This window comes from Sitophilus oryzae, unplaced genomic scaffold (assembly GCF_002938485.1).
Source record: "Sitophilus oryzae breed Bouriz unplaced genomic scaffold, Soryzae_2.0 scaffold_1057_pilon_pilon, whole genome shotgun sequence".
Taxonomy (NCBI): Eukaryota; Metazoa; Arthropoda; class Insecta; order Coleoptera; family Curculionidae; genus Sitophilus; species Sitophilus oryzae.
This window is the reverse complement of record NW_022145679.1, coordinates 560,655-587,277: the sequence shown is the minus strand read 5'-3', so window position 1 is coordinate 587,277 and position 26,623 is coordinate 560,655. Positions and strand designations below refer to the sequence as shown.

The following is a 26,623-nucleotide window of genomic DNA, read 5'->3' as shown; positions in this document are numbered from 1 at the left end:
TAAAGTTAAAAATGTAATTTTATTACGGAAAAATATAACAAAAAAATGTCTTATACGGAAGTATTTTCGTATACCATAATATTTATAATTATTGTTGAGTTTTAAATCACTAAATTAATTATAAAAATCATCTTAACCCAAAACTTAAGAAATGAGAAGTGTCCAACCTGATTCAAAACACGCTGATCCTTGTTCCATGGTCAAACAAGCCAAAGGATCCTTTGACAGAGGAAGAAGTTCTCGTCCAAAATCATCGAAAACTTTCAGGGTCCCACCGTGGAAGCTACGGAGTTCTCTAGTTTGTTCTGGAGTTGATCCATAGACGGAAGACGCGTCCAGAAAATGGGTTAACTTGTTCATCTGGAAAAAAATTCAATATTTTTTTGTTATAGGACTACATTACTGGACTTTTTTTATATTGTACAGGGTGGGTCAAATTCGACGCTTTTAAAGGGAACACCCTTTTCTATAGGAGACCACCTATATAACCGCACGTCAATATCTGTTACCGTTTATGAGTTACGGGGTGTTTTACAAAAATGTGCATTTTTAACAAATCGCTGGAACTTTATTGTTATGGAAAATTTGTATTTCTATAAAAAAAACATTTCCAAAGCACCTTTTCACGTAGAATTTAATGGTTTAAATATAATTCTTTTAAAATTAATAATTTAAGAGTTGTTGATGATCTGCCCCTAATGGAACTCGAAAACATATTTTTTCAGCAAGACGGGGCACTGCCTCAGAACGCACAATTTATCAGCAAGTTTTTGCAGCCAATTTCGAGAATAACTGAATACCTAACCAAGATTCCAGCCGTTGGCCATCGAGGCCGCCGGACTTAGTGCCTATGGATTTTTATTTTTGCGGAAGAATAAAGGGTCTTATTTTTAAATTGCCCGTATGATCTAGACAAGAATTAGAAGTACTTAACGGTTATGCGGGAGCATCTTTCATCCCCACTGAGTTAATGAATTCCGCGAGAAATGTTCAAAAACGGTCCCGTCTGTCCATAATGGAAGACGGTCGACATTTGCTATTAATTTAATAGATATAGTTTAAATGTGTTGATGTTGTTAAATGTAATTTAAATTGTTATAAAATTCTGCATCTCTTATTGCGAATATTATTTTCGTTTTAATTGCTGCTCAAAGCTAGAATTTTTTTGCATTGCAGCCGGCGCCGTTCACAGCCTACACTTATTCAAAGTGAGCGAATTTTTACAAACTGTATATCTCGAAGAGGAATCGAGCACATCAAGTATGCAATATTTTTAGATAAATTTAATTAATAAAGGCAATTTTAAATTATTTTCAATGAATTAAAAAAATATAGGGTGTCCCTTATAAAAAAACACATTTTCTATTCATAATTTCGAAATTCTTAATTTAAAAAAAATATACTTAAACCATTAAATTCTACGTAAAAAGGTGCTTTGGAAATTTTTTCTTAACCCTTAACTGGTCCGGTAATAGATATGTATCATAAACGGTCCGGCGTAGTCTGTAGGACTACGCCTTCTAAAAAATTAAAAAAAACACACAAAAACTAAAAAATAACAAATTTTTATTTCATTATATATTATATTATGTATTATTAAACTAATCTAGACAAAAATGGGTTCAATTAATATAAACTTTAAGAAAATATAGTACAAAATAAAATAGCATACATATAAATTTGAAAAAAAACCGTATAGGTTTTTACTAAGCTTTAAAAAATGAAACTAAATTTCTGACAGTCATTACAATATAGAAATAAGTTTTTAATAGATACTATATATATATATAAAAAAATAAGTTATAAAACTGGAGTTAAAGAACAAGTTTTAGTTACAGCATGTGACAAAGTTCATTGTTTTCCTGAACATGTTTTACACAATGGATTCATACATTCTAGACATTAAAAATAATTAACTAAGACAAAACATTGTCTTTAACTAGTATAAGAACTCTAGAATAAGAATATCTCTGTAGGCGTGTTTTGGTTGTACAGGAATTGTAAGTATTCTACTAATTGTAAAGCGTATTTCTCGAAAGTATTTTATTTTCAACACTGAACATCATCTACCACATTCAAAAAAATACTTACGTTATGTTGTACATATGAAAACATATAAATAACATAAGGAACGATATAAAAGATATGAATATGTAATTTTTAATAAATAGCGATAAAATTTAAATTGAACAGAAATTGGTAAGGTTAGGAAAACATGAGAAGATGGAGAATATTTTATGCTCTATGACCAGCGTGAAAGTTTTCAATTTCAAATTCAGTTTGTATTTAATGTATGCAAATTTGTTACGAAAATGCTAGTAAGTCGTCCAACTGTTCATAAACTAACAGCTCCTGTTAAGATTGTTATAAATATCAGAATACAGGTAACTTTAAAATTAGAAACTGACCTGAAACTGACCATACAATAAAATAACATACAGTCAAAAATTTAGAAAACATTGCAGAAATGTCTTTAAATTAAAGATAGCTGTCATTTTATAGGCAAAATTATAGGGTAAATGTCATGGTAATTCTGTTTTCAATCATTGGTTATTTATCTCAAGTAAACTTAAGACGTAAGTTGGTAAGTAAGCTGTTTTTAGTAATAGGTTACTTTAAACCATAGATAAAGGAAATAAATTTAGATTGGAAAGCCCGTCAAAATATAAAATTGTAATAATATAATAATTATGATGTATAATAAAATTGTTTTGGATTGCGACCGTTGTACGCGATCTGGCGCTGCTATATAGCGGTTGCTAATAACAACCGCCAAACAATAACAGAAATAATTTTCTCTTGTCAAAGTCAGAATCTTCAAAAATTATAAAATCTTTCAAAATTAAAACCGTCCTCATTCAAAAATCATAGGCAAAGAGGTGAAAGAATAAAGTCAGACATTGCAGATAATGTGTAGTCCAACCACAACAACATCAAAAAATGGTCGAAAACCCGGGTTACCCACAAAGAACCCCATTGGAAAAAATGCAAATTTAAAGAGGCCGTATTCATTTTCAACAATAATAAAATCTTTAGCAATCCAAGTATGGAAATTTCAACAATATAGCAACCACTCATAAAAGTTTTATGAGTTGTGGGCAACCCGGGTTTTCGACCATTTTTTGATGTTGTTGTGGTTGTGATAAAACGCTCCAATTCATGTATTCTAAGTAGAGAACATCATGCCTGACTGCACCTAAATAAGTCACAACTTTTATAAGACCAACCTTTAAGGAATCATTAGTTTTAGAATTAGTACAAAAACATGATTTACCTGTTCTGAATATCCCAAAGTACAATCGTGGCTTGGAGCTAAGGCAGACCTAACAAAATTCATACATTTCTGTTTGAATGTACCATAGAATTGGTCCTCATGAGGCAAAGGAATCGGCATACAAGCGTAATGGGTAGATTCAGGCGGTAATATTGATGTTCCTTCCAAGTCACAACAGGATATGGCACTTCCATTAGCTATAGAAGATTAATTATATCAATTACTATTAGTACTAATACATTTTTTAGTAAATTTTAATAAATAGAAGCTCACAAACTTTACTTTTACTACATTCACGTCAAATAGAAAGGGTAAACTTGGTTGGATAATATTTTTAATAAGATTTGCTGGGTAATATAAGAAATGTATTCAAGTTGCGAAATAGCAAAAGTAAAACATATGTTTCTGTTATGAGTTACAATCTCTACACGGAGCAAAAATATATTTTCATTTTTATCTATAATTTTCTTTCCTTGCAGCCCAAATCAACATATGTTATTACATTTTTTTAATATATTAATAATAAAATTTTCAAAAAGAAACGTTTTATGTTAATTTTTATATAACATCAAGCTGATGATTGTCCTCGCCAAATTTATTATCGGTTGTCATTCCTCAGCCGTCTTTGACGCCGTTTTTTTACATCAAATGGTGATTTTTAAAGCTATTTTTATATTTTAACAAACTAGAAAAAAAACTGATTGAGGATTTTCCAATCCAATATTTGGCAACTTCTAATAATAATATGTAATATAATATTTCGTACCATAAGACATATCCATTGACTGTGTAAAATCGTGAGATATGAACTGGCCAAACTGCATCACTAGTAAGGTATAGTCGTGGTTTGGAGAATCTATATCTGATATTATGGTGGTACTTATTAATCTGGGACTTGGAAGAGGCTCTTCGTCTACAACTGAGACTCTGGGTGACCATATTCCTTAAAAATGAAAAAAATATCAATAAGTAAACAGTTCTGTGAAGGAAATCTATGTTGTTACTAAAAAAAATTTATACTATTCTTAGCCTTTATAGAAAAAAATTATTGCCTTATTAGCAAAAAACGAGAGAAATATACAGTATGTCTCCGGATTGTCTTTACAAGAGAAAGCACTTTTTTATTCTTGACATTTTGAGAAAACTGCATTCTTTATTAAAATTTTCGCTTGTTCTAAAATGGCCAATCCCGTTTATGTTTTTCGAAATTTCCATACCGTTTTAGAGAAAATAAAAAAAAACATGTAATGAACATATGGTTGAAAAAGCCTTAATAATCAAAAGGCGTTTCTATGGTAAAATAATTTGGATTTCATTTTTTGATAGATAATTATTATTAATTTTAATAAAACTCATATCTTTTGTTGTTGTAAAAGTGTTACATTTTCCGAAAACTAGTATCACCCTTTCCCTAGCATTGAACTAAATAAATTTTGTGCTTCTTTAACATTTTAAAACAGCAAAATATATGACATTAATCAATTAATCAAAATTCTATCAATAATAGTCGATCAAAGGATGAAAACGAAATTACATATCTATAGAAAATTTACTATAAGAGAATTACTATAGAAACGCGTTTTGATTTTTAGTACTTCAACCATATTTGTATACTATAGTATTTTAAAAAATTCAACCATATTTTCATGTTTTCTTTAATTTTCTCTAAAACGGTATGAATTTTTTTAAAGGGTTGTTGTATGAAAAGGTTTCAATATGTATGTCCCCGAATGAAGAAAGAATTAAAAATAATAGGAGTATCTTACCATCCTGGTAGTTAGGAGGAAGCAGCCTTGAATACGCCGTAAAAGGTGCTCCCCATGTAGGATGCGCTATGTTGTTACAAGCGCCATCTATCCTACGATATTTGTCCGGAATTAGAGGACAGGTAGGTAAAGGAATGCAATTTTGTCCGATAGCAGTTGGACGTAAGTTTTGTTGTATTCTTCCCTCTTCCAGTTCTTCGTTGGTAATACCTTGCCTAGAATAGAATATAAAAATATACCGTTGGGCCAAAAAAGGCGTTAAGTTGTCATGAAAATGACCATAATTAATGTTCTTCATATAATTTTGCATATAAAACGATCATGATCTTCACCACAAGCCAACTGTAACGTTCTTTTTTCAATCGTATGTTATTATTTTACAGTATAAAAAGCCCAATATACAGGGTGGTCCAAATTGTAATCGGAAAACTTTGGCATCATATTCTACCGATAAAAATAAATTAAAAAGTATAGCTACAAGTTGAACAAGTTAACAAGAGTTACGCCTTTTCGTCATAACGCCGAAGATGTACAAAACCTATTCATATTACAATAAGGATAGTTTTGTTTTAATTAAAAAAGTTAAGTAATACTGTGTTTGGTGCATGGAGGCCAGAGATTGGCAAAAATAATCGGTTTTTCAGATAACGGTTTTTTTTTCGATAACCGGATATTAATCGGTTATTTTTTCCCGTTCCGTTAAACCTAATAACCGTCCTTTTAATCCATAACCGAAAATCGGTTATTTCAGTCTTACCGATCCCAAATACAGCCTGTTTTTACATCTAAAAAATACAGGTGTGGCGTGAAAAATAAAAAAAAATTGTCTGTAGCGCCACCTAAATGTAAATTATCTATTACCGCAATAGAAGCCTGTCAGTTTACAGCTCTTTTTTCCATCATTCAAACTAACTGTCTTTTTATATTTTTGATTCTAAAAAATTATAGTAGGTAATAATTTTTTCAAAAGAAGCCGGTTATTACGATAACCGATTAATTGTATCAGGTTAACTGATAACGGTTATTTTTTTATATCTGCCCGTATTTAATGGAGATAAAGGTGAAAATGTTTATAAATAGCATTAACTCATAAAAAAGAAACGACATTAAAAAAACATAGACAAACAAATAAAAAGAGACTGACAAATCTCATGATAAAGAGTGGGACCGAACAATTTTTAAACCAATTAGCAGGACCATGGCGGGCCGTACGTCTTTATTGCTATCTTTCTTTATTATGTGTGCTTTATATGAAAAAGAAAGAGATAGGTATAAAACGTATCGTAAGACATTATCGCACATTCTGGCTGGCGGAAAATTTAAATTAACCATTATTAGTAGTATTCTTTCATTCTGAAACTGAAAATTTTCACTTAAACTGATTTATTCCCTATACCACGTAAAGGAAACGTGGTGTAGGGAATAAATCAGTTTAAGTGAAAATTTGCAGTTTCTTTCACAACGAAAGAATACTACTATTATAAGGGAAATTATAAAAAAAGCAAAAATTGTACTGTTTTATAAACATATTTATTTATACATAAAAATAAATAAACTTTTTATAATATAATAACAAAAAATAACAGTATTTATTCCACCCACCTACCAATTTTAAATGCAGAAGAACTGACAGTTGCAGGAAACTATCGGCCAATTTTTTTAAAGGGCATTAAAAATCTCATTTTCGAAAAAACTGCCTAATTGCAATAAGAAAGTGAATATCCAAGCAAAGAAGACTTTACGAGAATCATGATCCTGAACCATTTTCAAGTCCAGTTTTAATCCTAAAACAAAAGTAAAATAGGTATATTAATAAAGTTTCTGGTTACTATAAACCGGCTATAAACTACCTACCCAAGAAATGAAAAACATTAATTGTATTAATTTGTTATGTTAAGAGAGGTTCGAAATATTTTTGACACTACTACTTCTACTTTTTTCTTAATAAGATGATAAATATAACTACTTACTTTTATTTTACCGGGTGTCTTTAACATATCTATCAGAGAAAGGGGGCACCAATACTTATAGAAAATAGATGATACTGGCTCCTGCAGCAAATAAAATAACAAATAGTATAACTTAAAATTATAAGTAACAAAATATAAATACCTTACAAAGGAATTTATTCCCTGTCCATATTCAAAGTCAATAAAATGGAAAGTTTAGAAAAATAGGTAAATCACCAAAAGAAAAATTAACAAACATGACGAATTGTCATGATGTTGTCATCTTGGTTGTCCCGCCATTAAAAACCGGAAACGGAAATAAATTTGATAAAATTGAAATTGTCATGTCTATGTCATGTCAAATGTCCCAGCCGCCATATCTGAAAATTAGTTACCCAGGCAGCCACGCTGTTTCCATAATTTAACATTGACTTGACACTTCTTCTTGTATTTATTATTTTATGGTTGTCCCTCTCTTTGCTAATTTGCCAGTCTCTTTTTATTTGTTTGTTTATGTAAAAAACTAAATAAAAAATGACAGATTTCAAAAATGAAGTGGACAGAATTTCCTGAAATTGGAAGATATATTTCTATAAAATTACTTTGGTGCAAATTTAAAATAAATATGGGTTAATCTGTAATTCTATTTATCAGTAACAAACAATTCCAGTTTGAGCTAAACAAGACCTATATGGAGTCAAAATTAGAATGTAAAATGATGTCAATATGCAAAGGAATAAAACTTCAGAATCCGCAAAACAGCTACTTGGTCGAGAAACAAAAAAAAAATAACATAACAAAACACAACGGAACGTGGAGAAAAGACTATAAAGTGTCTATTTATTTAAATAATAAGACTTCGACAGAATAGTAATTATTTAGAAAATAATTTATGATAATTCCAAAAACTATTTATACGAAAAACAAGATAATTAATTCGACTCTAAAATTTTGTGACTAGTTCAAAATTATCTAAAAACTATCTCACCTGTCTTTAAAAACTCGAGTAGCTATAGCTATTTCCAAAGCTTTATCGGCTATGTGCATCACTTCGGTGATATCGGCAGGGTTGAATCTTCTTGAATTCCGAAAATGACCATAAGTAGCCGATCCAGGTTGCAGAATTGACGATTTTTTGGATAGAAGATTGGCTTCTTTCGTTCTCAGCCTGGACATTTCGGCCCTCGATTTCTGGCTTAGATTTTCCAGTGTCAAGAAATCTGCATGGAAGTTGTGATGGCCGCGACCTTTGCTGTGTAATATTCCTACAAATCATGAAAAATATTTAAAATAACTACTTGACCAGAAAAATCTACTACTAAAAAAAAATTAACTAACTACTAAAAATTAAAATTATATTCACTTTATTGAAGAATAATCTAATAATTCACGAATATAAATTATGCAGCGTCTCTTTATATGAACATAGATATAATGGCAAGAACATACAGGGTGAGTTTCCTACGATGTTCTCTATGGGTTTCTCGGTAACTACTGGAGATAGAGAGTCGGTTAAATGGGGAAAGAATTGCAGTTTCGTGGGGTCATAAATATGCGCCTTTCAGATTTTTGAAAATGTTCATGGCTTACTAGATATTTGGAAAAAAACAAATTTTGGCTATTTTAAAAATTGTCCAATTTTAGACAAAAAGTTTTCAGATAAAAGTTGTAGATAATCACATCCCTAATGAGTTTGTGTTCTCCTATTTTTTCTAAAGCCTGTCATTTTTGACATATGACACAAACATATGTTTTTTTTAAATGGAAACCATAGTTGGCCATGACATCATAAAAAGCGCCATTTTTTTAAGCTTCTCAGTGATATAAGTTTATTATCGGAGAGGCCAGAGCAATTATCCGTTTGGCTCAAGACAGGAAGGAGAAGAAGCGATATAAGATATAATATTATGCTTTTTTCGAAAAATTACAGTGTTATAGCCAGTTCTTATCTTTTTTGACTAATCTCACTTAGTTGGCATGGTATTCATATTCTGTTATGATTTACAACTTATAAAAAAAGGCAGAATATATTATTAAATGGTTCTTTACAATTTACATTACACAAAGTAAAACTTAAAGAAATAATATCACTACATACACTCTAAGTTATTTTAGAAAATGTTCCGCCATTATTTTGAGTACATAAATGCATCTTTGCTTGTTAACCATACCGCATAAGCCAAAAGCAAATGCATAATGTAATTGCAACAATTGCTGTAAATCGTTACTGTCTTCTTCATAATCGAATATATCCAATAAAGAATAACTGATTGAAATAATAATAAAGGGTTATTGTTCCAAATCATATAGAAAATACATAATTTATAAATTATTTTAACAATAATAGGAACAAACGGCACAGTCAGCTTCTTACAAAGTCGAAGGTGATGTTGAGGCCAATAAAAAAACGTGCAGAATAAAGGCAAAATGAATCAAAAAACATCAACATCAACTGTCATGAAGAAATACACATCAATTATAAAAATATGATGAGAGAACTTTTAATTGTTGTTTTATAGTGATATGTTGTACAGTTTTTAGAAACCTGTATTAAAAATTAATATGAAATTATATATTTAAATTCCTACCTAGGAATTGACGTAGAATGCAGATCTAAGATATATTTTACGAAGTCAATATCAGTACTAAAACATTAAATTCTTTCATCCAACAAGTAAAGCAATATCTCTGTAAATTTAGAAACAAGAAATGCATTTCTGTGACGGAATAACTTTAGTTAACTAAGTTTAGCGCCATTTCAAGCGTTTTTATTTATTGCTTTTTTGAAATATCGAATGCGAATATTAAAAATTCCGAAACACTGATATAATGGAAGGGTTTTTATCGGAGTTTTCTCAAATTGCCATTTGAAGCTCTAAGGTAGGTAATATTTATACCAAAAAATATATACTGATTTATAAAAACAAATATGAGTCGTATACACTCAGATGCAAAAAAACGCACTGAAAAATTTTTGGTCAAGTTTTTAAATGTTATATTTTTTTTATTTTTAACCCTGTTTTCTTGTTTTTTTAGCAAACTGTATAAAAATACATCAACTTTAATTCGTATAATCAATTTTTTATAAACTTTAGTATTTGACTTTTAGTATAAACTTTAGTATTTATTATACAGGGTAACTCGAAGAGTACTGTATTTTTAAAACACACTGTACAATAATTTCATGAGCAAATTTTCATAAAACATTATTTTTCGGTCAGAACCATGTCTCTTGATTATTTTGTTCTTTGTCTCATTTCAGCAAATGCTTTGGCTAATTTTTAAGCTAAGAGCAAAATAAACTTGCCACAAACATTTTGCAATTTTTTCAATTATCCTTACTTTTTGATGTTATTCTTCACAATAACGAGGTGGCTTTGGCGATTATTGTTGCATACGATTGAATATGGGTTTTAGTATCAAAGATTGTACAAAAGTCATTGATCTTGTTGAAGATGTTGCAAGACCCGATTTTAATTTTATATTTTTTGTTTTTAATTGGCTTATTAAGTTTTATTAAAAAAAACAAAGGTTAAAAAAGTTTGTAAATAGATCAGGATAACCAAATTTAACAAGTCATTGCATTTTTTTATTTAAATCTAGATAGGTAATTTTTTTTTCCGAGAAATCACCCCTTAAAGCTCTTGGCATATGCCTTAAAACATCCTGTAAGCTATTATTATAAATAATTACAGATATTAAAGTAAACTTAATTTTTTGGTATTTGTTGGATCAGGTTTCGATATTAAAGGAGATATTTTTAATTTTCTGAAAACTTTTCGAAAATATATGCAATTTTGTCTCCTATTCTATTCTCCTTAATATTGTATTGGCATAACTCGCATTTTAGTATATTTATCGGAAGGGAACAAAATAAAAAAAAAATCCTATATTAAAATTGTAAATTGTGTAAAATACTTCGAATCCAAATACTATCACAACTTTGTTACCGTGATAGATACATTAACATCACTTCTTGAGATCAAAATTTTCCCTGTAGAAAGTTCAAGTGACCCCAGTCATTTTGTGTGACGACTCATTTTTTCGATTTTTCAGTTACTTTTTTTAAGTGAGAGAGGGCACGATTTATAAAAGTGCTGGTATATTTAGGAAAATTGACATACAGGGTTAATATTAAATAAGTGCAAATATTTTTAGGTAGTATATTCCGACCCCAGAAACACGTCTATAAGTTTTTTTCGCGAAAATAATTGGAATTTTTAGAAAAAAAATTTGGGACCTTTTTCGATTTTTAGTTAAAAACATTTTATCTTCATAATATGGCAACATAGGGAGTAGATTAAATTTACAAGAAAAAAAAACAGAAAAATATCAAAAGAATTTCAAAGTAAAATTTCTCATTTATTTTGGACTTATTTGAAAAACGGTAAAGAGGACATATATGTTTCTTCATCGAGATTTAACAACCCTGAAAATATTTGCACTTATTTAAGGCTTACTCTGTATAGTCATAAAATTGTACTTTTAAAGGTTGATTCTCACTATACCTTCCATATCAGCTCCCTTCCGTTTACATAAAATATTATATCATGTAAATGAATAGGACAATACACACTATACGTTCCTTTTCCCTTTCCTTCTATACACTTTTTTGGCGGATGGACTGAAGCGTATCGTAAAAAGTGTTGTCAAGTTCTTACATTTGGACCAGCTCTGTTAACATTTTCCTGATATTTATTTATTCTTTCACCTCTTAATTAAATCTACTACCATTTTCAAAAGATACAAATTTTTAAAATAAAACTTTCGTAATGATATAAATTGTACAATAAAAAGTATGGAACTGATACGGAATGGAAGCTTACTTATAGCATCAATACAATAAAAACACGGAACGAATACGGACTGGATATATGGAAGTGAAACGGAAGGTATAGTGAGAATCAACCTTAACACTAACTTATCAGTAACTGTTATTTTGACATAATATATATTTTCTGGTTATGTTCTAAGAGTGTTATACATCAAGGATACAATCTTATGGAAAAGATCTTTTAAACAAAATTTCTTATATATTTTTTAATTTACCTGTGTGATTTTAGGCACTGTCGAACAGTATATGCCCTTCCTTCCCGCCATAGTTTCACGTACATATTATTTTTATTCATTACATATTGTGGTGAGAAATCAGAGGCATACATTTTGAATCTCCATTAGCAATACTATTCTCCTGATCAACTTCATTCAAACTTCTGTCTGAAATATATTTTTTGAATCAACTATACAGACATTATCAAGATTAATTGATATAGCTTTGAACAAAAGTATTTAAAGATGTTAAATTTAGTTACTAAATAACATTTTTTTTTTTTTAAAAAACCATGTGTCCATTTACTTTTAGTGATTTTTTTTTAAATGTACCTAATTTTGTAACAACTTCAATTTTCAGTTTTAACATACAAAACCATTATAAAAAAATTGGTATTCAAATATAAACTTTTTCAGCCATAATAAAAGGAAAGTCGTATTATTTTTTACTTAAAATAATAACATCATACTAACTATTTAAGCGTAATTAACTGTTTTCTTTATTCAATTTAAATAGGTTTAATATAATAGTTACCTTCATCCTTTTCATTAGCATGAAAAAAGTCATGCTCTTTTTCATGAGTCCCACGAGTTAAAATTTCTCGTGGATGCGACACCACATGGCAATAGACAGCGCAATATAGACTTGTTAATGTTATAAAAACCTCAAACAAATGCATTTCTATAAAGGGAAAACAAAATAATTAAGTGCTAGTTTACAGTGAATATTAAGTACTTACTTGTGTGATAGATAGGCCAAAACTGCTGAATTATTGCTAGGTATTTGTAATTTTTTTTTTTTTTTTTTTTTATTTTTAACATTTTTGTTTCATTATTGTTTTAAGCAACGATGTTTTTAGACGAAAATAGAATTAGATATAAGCTTAATATTGTATCATGTCACTATCAAAATTTATATTTAATATTTTTTGGTTTCTATACTACTGGGTGCTTTGAAATGAAACCATCCCTATAACTGTTTTATTTCTTCGGGTGAACAGATTTGGTATGATGGTATATGACATAAATTAGGATTGATTGTTTGTGGTGTTTTTTTTTTCGGTCAACATTTCTGGAAATAGCTTCTAACTTTGATTAAATAGCATCGGTATTTTTACTTTATTCGATGAAAATAACTCTAAATAAGGCCGTACCATATGTATAACGACGTATCATATAGTTTGAAATTATAACTTGCAGTTCGTAACGAAAAGGTGACTCGAAAATACCAAGTGTGTGGTATCAGTATTCGTAAAAATGCTTTTCCAAATATGCTAATGAGTACCTCGTTCATTTGAAAAAAATTGAGATATGATTAAAAATACGATTTGAGCATTTTCTAACACGCCAGGACAAGACACTAAAAAAGACATTGGGCTATAAAATCTATTTGAACTCCTTGATTGGGGATTCAGTGTTTTTAGCATAGCCATGGCACTCTAGATTGAATTTTAAAATACGATTTTCATTAAGCGAGAATGTCAAAGTTGACATATGATATGTCATTTATTCAGAATGTCATTTTCTGTATCCGGTAAAAAGGTACCGACAGTGCCATATAAAATCAAAGTTCTAGTCATTTGGGGTGAAGCAGGAAGTGACCAAAAACAATTGAATACGTCAATCAATACCTAAAATTAATGTCATTACTAACATGCAAATCTTCTTTTTATCTGAAAAATAAAAAAAAACTTATAGGGGTGAACCACTTTTGAGACGCACCCGACATTATGAAGACATGTTATTATTTCTTATAAAGTAGAAATTTTGTTCAGATGGGCCGGGCCGTCGCATGAATCTTCAACCGTAATGGAAAGCACTAACAGGCATAAATTTTAAAATGTGAAAAAAATCAACAATTGTAGTGTTTAATTTTAGTGTGTAAAAAAAATGTTAGAATACACAAATATATTGATTGATATAAATACAGTCAGGCAAAATTAGATGTCAACAAATGAAATAATTCATTGCATCGTCGAGCGGGACATAGGAAATCTCATGTAAATTTTAATGGTGTCAATTATTGACTTCCCTAATTATTTTAGAGAATAATTCTATTTAGGTTTATTGAAGAGCACTAAAACCCACATTCAAACGAATAACTTTAGATATTGATTAACCGTTTACGAGTTATCGCCCGATTTCTTTTAAATATTTCTCCTTTCATATGGCCCTGTTTTTATTTACTTATGAGCACAGTCAAGGTAAAAATAACTGTCAAATGAAGTTGTCATTCAAAGTTATCGATTTAGTGCTTTATTATTGAAAACTCATACCTACATCGAAAATGCCGTGAATTACACTACCGAAGAAAAAAGTATTGATGATTAAATGGTATTATCAAAGGAAATAGTTATCAAAAGGTGTCGGACATGTTGCTGCTCTGTATCCGAATAGACCGATACTTGGAAAATCTACAATCGCAAGGAATATCCAGAGATTTGAGACCAAGGTACCCTAATAAATGACTGCAGATGTGAAGCAAAGCGGGAACAAAGAGTAGATGCAAGAAATGATACCGACTTGAAGTTTTATTGTGCGTGAAGAGAACGATGGAAAGAATCGATGGAAAGATCAGCACAAAGGAAACTTGAGGATGAAATAAGAATAATCAGCTTTTCCTTCAAATCTGAAAAGCACCAAGAGCTACGAGATGGGGACGAGATACGGCGGCAGGCGTTTTGTTTTGATATGATGGAAAGAGCAAACACGGATAGGGAATTTTGAAAAAAAAAACATGTTTCACTGACGAATGCACGTTTACCTTATAAATAATGAACCCAATGTTCAAAATTATCGATATTGGAACAAAGAAAACCAACACAGGTTTGTCGAAACAAGGACGCAATATCCACAGAAAGTAAATGTTTGGGCAGCGATATTCGGACACAATATTATCAGGCCATTATTTCTTACGCAGAAATTTAAATGCAGAATATTACTTGGAACCACTCGAAAATCATATTTTACCTGCTTTACATTAGGCCGCTAGTGAAAATCAGGAAGTTTGGTACCAAATGGATGGCTCCCCGGCACATAGTACCCTAGCTGTTCGGGAATATTTAGACGATAGTTTTAACGCAAACGTTATTAAAGCCTAAATCATACGGTAAATTGGCCAGCAAGGTCTCCTGATATTTCGCCAAATGATTTCTTTCTCTGGGGCCATTTAAAAAACAGGCTATACAAGGATAAAAAATACCCAAATCTGGAGCAGAGTTAAAAATGCTATTTCTGCCGAATGCAATAGAATTTCAGTTTACCAACTAGCGAATGTAAGAGAATTTTATGATCGCCAGGGTTATTGCCTAGCAGTCAGGCAGGAATATTTTGAACATCTTCTTAAATCTAAAGTTCCAACAATTTAATAGTACCTAAATTAATAGTTATTGAATATTGTAATAATACTATAATTAACCTTGTAATTGATTACTTTATTTACTTTATTCGTATTAATTTGTATTTATACATCTTTAAGATTTCCGATGTAGAATGAGTTTTCAATAATAAAGCACTAAATAGGTAAATCTCTGAAATGACAACTTCATTTGACAGTTATCTTTTACCTTGACTGGTGCTCATAAGTAAATACAGGGCCATGGAGAAATATTTAAAAAAGAAATCGGCGATAACTCGTAAACAGGCTAATCAAAAATATATCTAAAGTTATTCTTTTTGAATGTGGGTTTTAGTGCTCTTCAATAAACCTCAATAGAATTATTTTCAGATAAAAAAAACGACATTTGGAATGCTAATATATACCGGATGTGTCTCAAATGTGGCTCACCCTACTTTTATTTTTCCAGATAAAATAACGTGATTTAGTATGTGAGCATATGGCAGTGGGATTGATTATATTCAATTGTTTTCGGTCACTTCCGATTTTGCCGCAAATGACTACGACTTTTGATTTCGTGGCACCCTCATTATTTTTTACTTTATTTGATAAATACATTCTGAATAGAATGACAAATCATAACAATAATACGAAACTTGTTTGCAGTCAAACATTGTTCTCTTTGTGAACCTCTTTCAGTGCGCAGTGCATGTACAAGCTAGCTTAATAGCATTGGAATATTTGAACGGGAAAGCGGTAGTAATGGCTCTTATGTCCCTTAAGTGTTAAGGATATGAGTTTTGTTGATGTAAATAATAACTGTTTATATATTTTGGAATTAATTTATTTCTGTTTCTAAAAATATTTTAATTAAAAGAAAATATGTAAAAGGCAACGTTGTCGGTCAATTTTTTTTTTTGTTATTAATTGTTAAAGAAATAATATTAAAAAAACATTGTCTTTAGAAATATTTTACAAAAAATCCCTCTTGGTTTTCTTAGACATAGAGGGTGCTTTCAATAATGTAAAGATTGAGGCGATCAAAAAATCCATGGAGGAACTAAAGGTAGAACAGTTAACCATCTACTGGGTGTTAGAAATGCTAGAGAACAGGACTATCACATCGGAGATGGGAAACAGCTCAACCAAAAAGAGCGCAACAAGAGGCACACTACAAGGAGGGGTATTATCACTTCTGCTGTGGCTGATTGTAAAGAACCCGATCCTGACCTCACTGACAATGAAGGGAATTAGGATAAAGGTATATGCAGACGACGTTGTAATACTGATCGTTGCCAAAGACTTGCAGACGACCAGTGACATTATGGAATCTGCTCTGAAGAAGTTAACGGAATGGGCAAAAATGAATGGTTTGGGCATCAACACAGACAAAACCGAACTCATTCTTTTTGGCTAAGGAAACAAAATATTTAGGATCATTATCATTCTGGACTCGAAGTTTTCCTGGGAAAGAAACACGGAGGAAAGGATGATAAAGGGAATAATGAATTCTATGTTTATTGGACAAGATTAAGATGGGGTCTGCAACCGTACATTATACACTGGATGTAAACTGTTATAGTTAGACCAATCATTACCTATGGAGCACTAGTATGGTGGGAAGCGGTACTTAAAAAGACTTAAGCCTCACAAAGGTACAGCGATTAGCAGCTCTAGGTACAACTGGAGCAAGGAACAACACAGCGCGTGGTATATTAATGTATTATTTTGCAGCAGTACAATAATTTTTGAGGTAAAAGTCAACCAAAAATAACGCAATTTCATGATTTGAAATAATAAACTTGAACTTTTATTTCAAATTTTGAAAAAAAAACATTTTGTCTTTGATTTAAGAAATTAAAAAAGATAATGAACTCTTACCGTTTGGGGGTAAAAATTGTTGTAAGGCTTTCCCCATCTTACTGTTGTAGTGGAAATGATCGTTAAGGGCAATTACTGGGTCAGTCATTATTCAAATTTAATACGCATTTTCAAAATATTACAATACTTATTTTTGACGCTTGACATAAATGTCTATGATAACGTCAATTCTAAATATAACCCTAATAAACATAGTTTTTTTAACCCTGTACAAAAACTGGCAAACATGTCACTGTCATTTGTCAAATCCATTATTCATTATTAAACATTATACAACACCAAAATTTTCTAGTAAAATGGCGACTCCCGATTCCAGCAGTTTCTTTTATAACAGTATGTTAGCCAAGAGTCTTGTCCAACTATTACCCAGCCATGGTAACGTAATATATAACTTAATTTTATTAAATTTAATAAAAATATAATTGGTTCTTCTAGAAAAACGTCCTTTAAGAGACTGGTTTACTAAACTCAACGAACTAGTGAATACACCGAAAGAACTGGAGTTGAGGGACGAGTATATATGGTTCATACTTATGATGTTGCAGTGCCAAAAAATTCGAGAACCGTTTGATAATCCTCCTCCAGCTCAAATAGGGGATCTCAGAGATATAGTTGTAAGTATGACTGTAGGTCTCTATTCTTCTTTAGATTACATTATCGATACACGAGGTACCGATAATCACACAAGAGTAAGAAAAAGGCAGATGAAATTGTCAAACAGGGTTCACCAATGTCATTCATAGGCTAAGAACAATTACCATGTATAAATTGAGTAGGGGAGATCGGGGCAAGTTGGCGAAGTAAAATACAAAAGGCTCCAAAACATGAACTAACGGGTTTAAAAAAAAAGATCCCATTTCATCTGTTAGTACATTTATTCAGGTACATAATAAAACATAAAAAACAAAATAAAAGTATACTCTTGAAAAAATATAAAGAAAAAAACAAAAAAGTGCATTTTCGTCAACTTGCCCCAGTACCGGGGTAAGATGACGAGCCTATAGGGGCACGATGACGATTATAAACAAATGTCGCAGGTATATGTGCCATCTTTTTCGTAGGCTGTGCACGACTCGTGCCACCAACTCTCGCACGTGTTACATTGAATCCAGTCTTCTGTAGGAGGCTCAATATAGGATTCCTGGCAGCCAGGACAAAAAATGTCATTAGTTTTCTTCTTCTTTCCTACCTGCTTTTCACGATTTTCTTGAAATACATTTCTCTTGACTTTCACAGAATCAACCTTCCTTCTTTTAATTTCTTTTAAGTTTTTTTCATTGTTTTTTCTTTCCTGTTCTTCTTTGTTGGGTGTTGAGGTGATAACAGAAGCCCTTTGTTTAATTCTTTTGGTAGTTTTTATGGGACGTGTATATTTGGGAAAGGGTCTCATTTCAAGTAGCGTAACTCGACTATCAACATTAGAGATTGTTTGACTGGAGCTGGATGAACTCATAGTGCCAAGAGCTTGTGCTTCATTGTTTTTTGCAGATTTTTTTTGCTGTAGGCCTGAAGGTCCAGGAAGGGACAAATTCATTGACCTTGCCGGCTGATTTTTTTTGGAAAGCAATGGGGGTTCAACATCTGGTGTTTCATAGTTTTTATTCTTTGCAGAATCCATTTTATTCAATCCTGAGGGTCCTGGGAGAATTAAATTCACAAGCTTTTCTGGCTCAGTTTTGTTGAAAACCGCTGGTGGTTTACCATCTTGTATTTCATTGTTTTTTGTTTTGGCTTGATCAATTCTATTTGAGCCTGAAGACCCAGGAACTGCTAGTGGTTCATCGTCACTGCTTAAGAACTCGTTGTCCGCAGTTACGTGCCTCTCACTCACCATAGAAGGCGCAAAATCGGAATCTCCAAAGATTTCAGCATTAAAAGGCTCAATGCCGCAAGCGGAAAAACTTTTTATAGCTGTTCCCACAGTTGCAGCCCTTAGATAAGCTTGCCCGAACAACCTACCAACTTCTTTATCGGTGATTTGTTTTCCCGGGTGGTTTACCAAATAGTTATCACAAGTCTGGCTATAGAAAGTCTTGAGAGGTCCAAAAAACCCAACGTCCAACGGTTGTAGGCGGTGGGTACTGTGCGGGGGTAGTCCCAACATAACCACTCCATTATCCCTACAATAATTGATAGCTTCCAGTGAAGTGTGAGACGAGTGATTGTCAACGATCAACAATACGGGTGTCTCTGTGTTTGGGCGAACAAATTTCACGAAATGTTTAAGGTATAGGACAAAGGCTTCTGTATTCATCCATCCACTGGGTTGAGCTATACCAGCAGAGTTTGGAGGACATCCATTTAAAAGATCTGGTCGCATCCTAACTCTTCCAAAAATAAAAAAGGGTGGAACGTAGCTCCCTTGGGCGTTCATGGCACATACAACGGTGGTGTTTTTTCCACGCTCACCACTAGCAACTTTTGATACTCTCCTAGAACCAGTGGGCGATAAAATCTTTGGCTTTTTATTGGGAACCGTTGATAATCCCGATTCATCTGCATTATAAATGCGGTCAGCAGTAAAATTGTATTTTAATCTAGTTTCTCTAAGTAACTCAAAAAATCTAGTTACTTCAACTTTATTAAATCCGAATAATCGTCCCAGCGAAGTCGACTCTGGGGTCCTAAGACTTATCCTATGTCTACTCATGAACGACTTAAGCCAGTCCGTGCCTGCCAATTTTGTGGTTTTGCAGAACTGATGGTTTATGTTGTTAAGTTCAGCGAATTCGTAGGCTAGTTTTCTAAATTGTACTGATGTAATTCCAAATGCTCTAATACTCAGGTCAGTTAGGTAGGTCACAAACTGAGCTTCCTGAGCATCAGAAAACGTTCTTCTGAATCTCCCACCACTAAGAGGAATTGGTTCGTTGTTATTTTGCTTTTTTATATAACGTCTTAATGTTGCTTCCGGGATTCCATGCTCAATACTGGCAGCATTAACTGACTTATGGTCGTGCAAAATAGAGTGCAACGCGGCAATAAGCACGTCTTCTGACCAAGAGCGTCTATCTGTACGGTGTTTATAAGTTCTTACCATCTAAAAACATCAAAAAATGAATTTAACTAATTTTATACACAGTGGGGCAAGTTGACGAATTCGTCATCTTGCCTCCGTCAACTTGCCCCAGGAAACATTTTTTAGAAAACAGCAAAAATTAAATTATTAATTAAGTGAAATTAGGTTGTATCTTACCTTCTAATATTTAAAATGTCCACAATAATCAAGATTAACTATGAAAGGGGCTTCTATTTTTCTTTAAACCTGCGAAATTGCTTATTTTGTGGAGCTGGATGTTTACATCTAACAGGTGTGAAAAGCGGTTATGATTTTTTAAACCCGATGCAAAACCTATAGCTCCATCTATATGTAACCCGACGTATTATACACCTAAAGGAATTTATAGAAAAATAAATGGGATTTTTAGGATGTACAGTTTTCTTTAAATCAGTACTTCGTCATCTTGCCCCGTTCGTCATCATGCCCCGACCTCCCCTACCCTTCTGCGGCGCTGAAAAAGAAGTTACAATATTGGCCACACAAGCGAAGAACATTATCGAAGCAACCCTTTCGTCTACACGGCCGCATTTTTCCGATCCATATGCGTTATCGTTACACGGAGCGCTGCTAATCGTATAGGATTTGTTAAATTATAACCAATGTCGCGTTTCCTATTAGGTCAGCGCACAAAAGTATTATGACTGGATACTTGTGTAATGTTCTGACACGACTGGACACTGGAGTTAGAAGGCTTGCAAATGATTGTGTTAGGCAGGTTAGGCTGCATAGGTTTATTAAAATCCTTCTGCTTTTCTGGCAAAGAATCGGAGTTCAAATCCATATTCATAAAGAAAGATTTGTTAAAGAACTGTAAAGCGCCATGGCGCGGCATGGCATCGGCATGGAGTGTGCGCTGGCCTAATAGGAAACGCGATATGTAGATTATAGTTTAAGTCCTATACGATTAGCGTTCCGTGTAGCAATAACCACATCATAGGGATCGGAAAAATGCTACCCAGCCTGCGTCTACCAGACGGGCTAGACGATCCTCTGAGAGCAGGTCTTCAAAGAAGCACGGTAGCTCCGACTGCTCCGCGAAGGACTTGCTCCAGAGGAAGTAAAAGCGAAAACATTCGAGATTAAATCGTAGATTAAATGATACTTTAGTAGCGAGGATAGGTTAAAAACTTTATTTCTTCTCGCTCGTTTTTTAATTGCTTCCATTTTCGAAAATGTTTGTATTCCTTTTCATAAGTTATTCGGGATTTAAATGGAAGTAGTTTGGATATGGTGTTTGTCGCCTCAGCCTGAACATCTGTTGGTAATTTACTTATTTCGTTTTGAGCCATTTCTGGCTCTCCTTCAATCAGCAATCGACACGAAAGAGAATTAAAAAATATTGACTCAAAACTGACAACTAAAGAGACAGCTTTATTTATTTGTCAAATTACATAGAAACCAACGCCAGCACAATATTTTTTCTACTCGTAATAAATTCCCTGAAATAATAATTTTTGAATATTTTTTAAAACGTAACTCGCTATGGAAAAGAATATTGTTTTATACACGACGATAAAATTGCATTATCGTCTCCCGAAATTAATTTATTCGCGATTTCATCGCTCGTGAATTAATCTTTTCGGTCGACGATAAAATACCGTTTTATCGTTTTGTATAAAAAAATAGCTATATTTAACTCCCGTATTGCATATTATCTGTGATTTAAACATGCTGATTAATGATCTTAACAACCTCATATTTTTGCAGCCTGCGAAAGTATACGAAGAGATCCTAGTAGCGAATAGTGAAAACATGACGTGGGTGGACAAAGTAGGTGCCGAACAGAAACCGGCGGGCGCAGAGGGCGCAGCGGGCGCTGGACCCAACGAAGAGCAGGAGAGAAAGCAATGGTGCGCTCCAGGAACTTTTCTGGATAATCAACCACTGCCACAGGAAGGAATAATATGCTATATGTCTACCTTCAGCGATCAATCCTATCCCTAAATTCACTTACAAAAAAATTTCATGACAAATATTCATAATTATGTCTACTTTATTAAATTTTCTTCTTCGTATTAATTGAATTTTATTATTTACTAGCTGATCCGGCTAACTTTGTACCTCCTAAAGGGCCCCACAGACTTCGTTCTTTTTGTCATTTTTAATCGCCGCGATTAACAACAACGATTAAAATTGATAGTCTGTGGCACAACGCGGATATCATCACCGTCGGTGAAAATTTCTGCCTTTGCTTGAAATCTTAATCGTCGCCGTCGGTTCGTCGTTACTTTTTAATCGGCGGTCTTTCACATTGGTGCACGTGTACAGGGTGGGTCAAATTCGACGCTTTTAAATGGAAACACCCTTTTCTATAGGAGATAAACAAAAACTAATATCGGTGTCTGGAGCTCAATTTTTGTCAAAAACATGATTGTGAAAACCGCATATCGATATCTGTTACCGTTTCGGAGTTACGGGGTGTTTTTCAAAAATATGCATTTTTAACAAATTGCTGTAACTTTTTTGCTATGGGAAATTTTGTATTTTTATGGAAACATTTCCAAAGTACCTTTTTACGTAGAATTTAATGGTTTAAGTATAATTTTTCTAAAATTAATAAGTTAAGAATTATCAACAGAAAATTTGATTTTTTATATGGGACACCCTGTATATTTTTAATTTATTGAAAAGAATTTAAAATTACCTTTCCAAAAATATAACACACTTGATATTTTGCTAGATTCCTCTTCGAGATATAGAGTATATAAAAATTCGCCCGCTTTAAATAAGTAGGCTTTGAACGGCACCGGCTGTAATGCAAAAAAATTCTAGCTGTGAGAATCAATTAAAACGAAAATAATATTTGCTATGAGAGATGCAGAATTTTATAACTATTTAAAATATATTTAACCAACCTCAACACATTTAAACTATATCTAATAACAATAAAAATAAATAGTAAACCAAGACATGAGATTTTGCTACAAGTGTTCGACATATCGACCGTCTTCTGTTATGGACAGACGGGGCAGTTTTTAAACATTTCTCGCGGAACTCATTAACTCAGAGGGGGTGAAAGATACCCTCTCATAACTTCTAAGTATTTCTAATTCTTGTCTAGATTATACGGAAGAATAAGGAACCTTTATTCTTTCGCAAATATATCCATAGGATTAGATCCATGGGCACTAAGTCAGGCGGCCTCGACGGCCAACGGCTGGGATCTTAGCTATTCAAATATTCTTGAAATTGGCTGCAAAAAGTTGCTGATAACTTCAGCGTTCAGAGGCGGTGCGTTGTCTTGCTGGAAAAATATGTTTTCCAGTTCCATTAAGGGTATATATCATCAATAAGGGGTCCAAAGCCTACTAGTTAAAAGTGGCGAACTTTTAAAAATTCTGTATTTCGAAGGGGATTATAACAAAATATCAAGTGTGCTATATTTTTGGAAAGGTAATTTTAAATTCTTTTCAGATAATTAAAAATATAAAGGGTGTCCCAAATAAAAAATCAATTTTTCTGTTGATAACTCTTAAATTATTAGTTTAAAAAAAAATTATACTTAAACCATTAAATTCTACGTAAAAAGGTGCTTAGGAAATGTTTTCATAGAAATACAAAATTTTCCATAGTAAAAACAACAAAACAGCGATTTGTTAAAAATGCACATTTTTAACACAAACCCCTGTAACTCCGAAACGGTAACAGATATTGATGTGCAGTTTTCACCGTCATGTTTTTAATAAAAATTGAGCTCCAGACACCGATATTAGTTTTCGTCTATCTCCTATAGAAAAGGATGTTTCCATTTAAAAGCGTAGAATTTGACCCACCCTGTACATGTTGCATTTATTATTTTTTGTTGTTCCATTCTATTAAATTTGTAACTTTTTCAAAAAAAAAATGATTACGGTATGTAAAAAAAGAGATTTTAATACAATTTATAGAGACGTTGTCTATAGGTTCTTGCCTGGTTATGGAAAATTAAGACTATTGATTACAAAAATCGCGACAAAAAAATAAAGCTCATGAAATTCTACTTAAAAAAATGAAGGAGGTGGATGTGGAAGCTTCTCTACAAAGTGTAAAAAATAAAATAGACTCTTTTCATATCAATTTCCGGAAGGAATTAAACAAGATGAGAGATTCTGGTATCTTTTAAATAACCGATCTTTATCTTTAGCCCACTTTTTTCTCTTTTTCTTCTTTTTTACTTTTAGTGTTGATATCGGTGCCGCCACTGCAAATAAATCGAGGCGTTTCATTTTGTTACTGATTTACACTGACATAGTGTGTGTGCAAATACAATTTTAATTGCCTAGTTCAACAATCGACGATTAACACTGCTAAAAACCAACGAGGTATGTGGCCGCCTTAACATAGAAGTGAAGTAAAGTGAGAGTTTTTTTGGCAGTTTTATAGTATGGATGAATGATTGACCCATTGATCTGGAATGATTGAGACCAATCGATGTGACGGTTCTGTTGTCATTTGTTCTCTATATTTTCAAGAATTTACATACATAGAGGGTGTCAAAAATAGTGTATCTAACCTTGGTGAGTGAATTCTGCTTGCCTTAAAAAATATTTATATTCTTCTTACAGTGCCATACGCTATACAGAGAGTCAGCTACCTCTCGCATGTACCTTTGATGTGTGTCATCAGTATTTCACAAGTACACGGGACTTACAGTTTATCTCCGAATCCGAACGGCACTGTTTGAGAGGCTGTACAAGGCAAATATACTCAAGGTGGTTTGCTATTGCCTTCCTTGAGGTGGCGGCTCGCTGGTCGCTCTATTTAGATAGATAAATATTTTTATTTAAATAAGTAAAGCGACCGTACTGGCTGAGGATCGAACCCAGTACCATCCCATCTCTCGCACCCATAGACTTAAAATAAAGTATAGACTGAGCATCTCATTCATAAATAGCTGGAACATGCGGTCAGGCACTGTCTTGTTATTGTTGTGTTATTGTTTTGGGTTATAACGAGTGCGACACGAGCGATAGATAGGTTGTCTCTGTCGTAACGGTCGTTCCCTGACGACTCTGCCGAGAAACACAACACTGTCTTTCGTTTCTCAAGTACACCTGAACTCTCCGTATCACAGCCGGGTAATTTTTTTATTTTAATGAAGCTATAATTAAATTAAAAATATATCGTGATATGTAACTTTTTATATTTTATTAAAAGATTTAGGACAGGTTTTTAAATAAAAGTTTAGAAAAAACAATTTAGGTCCAAAAAAGGATAAAAATAATAAAATACACGTTATAGAAGAAAGAAATTTTATAATCGAAATTAGGTAATTTTTGAAATTAATAATAAATTATTAATTTTAGTCAAACATTACAACCCCTAATATTAATCCAAACAGGATCTATTCCACAGATATAGAATCGGCGACAGGGAGAGGAAAAAAATATGATTGTTGTAATTTTTTCTGGTTAAATGATGTCTTATTATGTAAATTAGAGGAAACATAAATCTGTTCCATTAAAGCAAGGAAGGTGATAGGAAGTGGATAAAATAAAAACTACATTTATTTAACTCAGTACTGTCTTTATTATACCGGGTGCGCTCAAAGTAGCTCATCTCCATATTTTTTATATTTTCAAATAAAAAAAACAAGATTTAATATGTTAGTATGGAAATAAATTAGGATTGATTGACGCATTCAATTGTTTTGGTCACTTCCTGTCACCGGAAATGACTATAACTTTTAATTTTAAACGGCACCCTCGGTATATTTCTACTTTATTCGATAGAAAATGACACTCTGAATAGAGAATGACATATCATATGTCAACTTTTTGACATTTTCGCATATGGTTAGTCATGTAATGGTAACGCACTTGGAGTTCATAACGACAAATTTGACTCGAAATACCAAAGTCTGTGGTATACCAATATATTCATAAAAAATGCTTTTTCCAAATATGCTAATGAGTCACCCTTGTTCCATTTGAAAAAAATTGACATATGTGATTAAAAATACGATTTGTACATCTTTAACCGGCCTAGACAAGACACGAAACCTATTAGACGACCAAACTATTTTCCAAGGCTCCTTGATTAAAACTTCGTGGATTGAAAAAAACTGGATTGAAATTTAAAATAGGATATGTTTTTAAGCGACAATGTCAAAAGATTGACATATGATATGTCATTCTATTCAAGTGTCATTTTTATCGAATAAAGTAGCAATATACCGAGGGTGCCATCAAAAGTTGTCATTTCGGGGAGGTGAAACAGGAAGAGACAAGCTAATTGATCATAAATCTAATTTATATCATACAAATCTGTTTTTATCTGAAAAATAAAAAGTTATAGGGATGAGGCACTTTGGTTTGACCCGGCCTG

At 32.4% G+C, this 26,623-nt stretch overlaps 3 protein-coding genes and 1 long non-coding RNA gene across 4 annotated transcripts in view; 1 reads left to right on the top strand and 3 right to left on the bottom strand.

Moving 5' to 3' along the window:
• The window catches only part of LOC115875504 (chorion peroxidase-like), a 66,916-nt gene extending 54,829 nt beyond the window's left edge, over nt 1–12,087 (bottom strand). Inside the window, exons 1-6 of the mRNA XM_030890982.1 lie at nt 12,039–12,087; nt 7,978–8,254; nt 5,041–5,255; nt 4,041–4,217; nt 3,275–3,471; nt 168–360 (exon numbers count right to left, since the gene is read on the bottom strand). Coding sequence (XP_030746842.1) covers nt 168–360; nt 3,275–3,471; nt 4,041–4,217; nt 5,041–5,255; nt 7,978–8,165 — 970 coding nt within the window. The 5' untranslated portion in view covers nt 8,166–8,254; nt 12,039–12,087. The remainder of the gene's footprint in view (nt 1–167; nt 361–3,274; nt 3,472–4,040; nt 4,218–5,040; nt 5,256–7,977; nt 8,255–12,038) is intronic.
• A 45-nt stretch (nt 12,088–12,132) lies between these two features.
• LOC115875499 lies at nt 12,133–12,835 on the bottom strand. The gene is made up of 3 exons (XR_004049015.1): nt 12,779–12,835; nt 12,574–12,720; nt 12,133–12,206 (listed from the first exon to the last, which is right to left on the bottom strand). It is a non-coding gene; the product is annotated as an uncharacterized LOC115875499 (long non-coding RNA).
• Nucleotides 12,836–17,494: 4,659 nt separating this feature from the next.
• LOC115875491 lies at nt 17,495–22,336 on the top strand. The gene is made up of 3 exons (XM_030890961.1): nt 17,495–17,631; nt 17,692–17,870; nt 22,025–22,336. The coding sequence occupies exons 1-3, from the start codon at nt 17,553–17,555 to the stop codon at nt 22,259–22,261; spliced, it is 495 nt and encodes a 164-aa protein (XP_030746821.1). The 5' UTR covers nt 17,495–17,552; the 3' UTR covers nt 22,262–22,336.
• Nucleotides 18,036–20,534, bottom strand: LOC115875483. The gene is made up of 2 exons (XM_030890953.1): nt 20,453–20,534; nt 18,036–20,296 (listed from the first exon to the last, which is right to left on the bottom strand). Exon 2 carries the CDS (start codon nt 20,294–20,296, stop codon nt 18,275–18,277), a length of 2,022 nt encoding a protein of 673 aa, XP_030746813.1. The 5' UTR covers nt 20,453–20,534; the 3' UTR covers nt 18,036–18,274.
• Nucleotides 22,337–26,623: the final 4,287 nt, after the last annotated feature.

What these genes read in the sequence shown, in the direction of transcription:
- LOC115875491 (XM_030890961.1), top strand. Translation starts at nt 17,553, where the DNA reads ATGGCGACTCCCGATTCCAGCAGTTTCTTTTATAACAGTATGTTAGCC. An exon ending in CCAACTATTACCCAGCCATG is followed by an intron (nt 17,632 to 17,691) that starts GTAACGTAATAT and finishes TGGTTCTTCTAG; the next exon opens with AAAAACGTCCTTTAAGAGAC. An exon ending in GGGATCTCAGAGATATAGTT is followed by an intron (nt 17,871 to 22,024) that starts GTAAGTATGACT and finishes ATATTTTTGCAG; the next exon opens with CCTGCGAAAGTATACGAAGA.
- LOC115875483 (XM_030890953.1), bottom strand. Translation starts at nt 20,296, where the DNA reads ATGGTAAGAACTTATAAACACCGTACAGATAGACGCTCTTGGTCAGAA.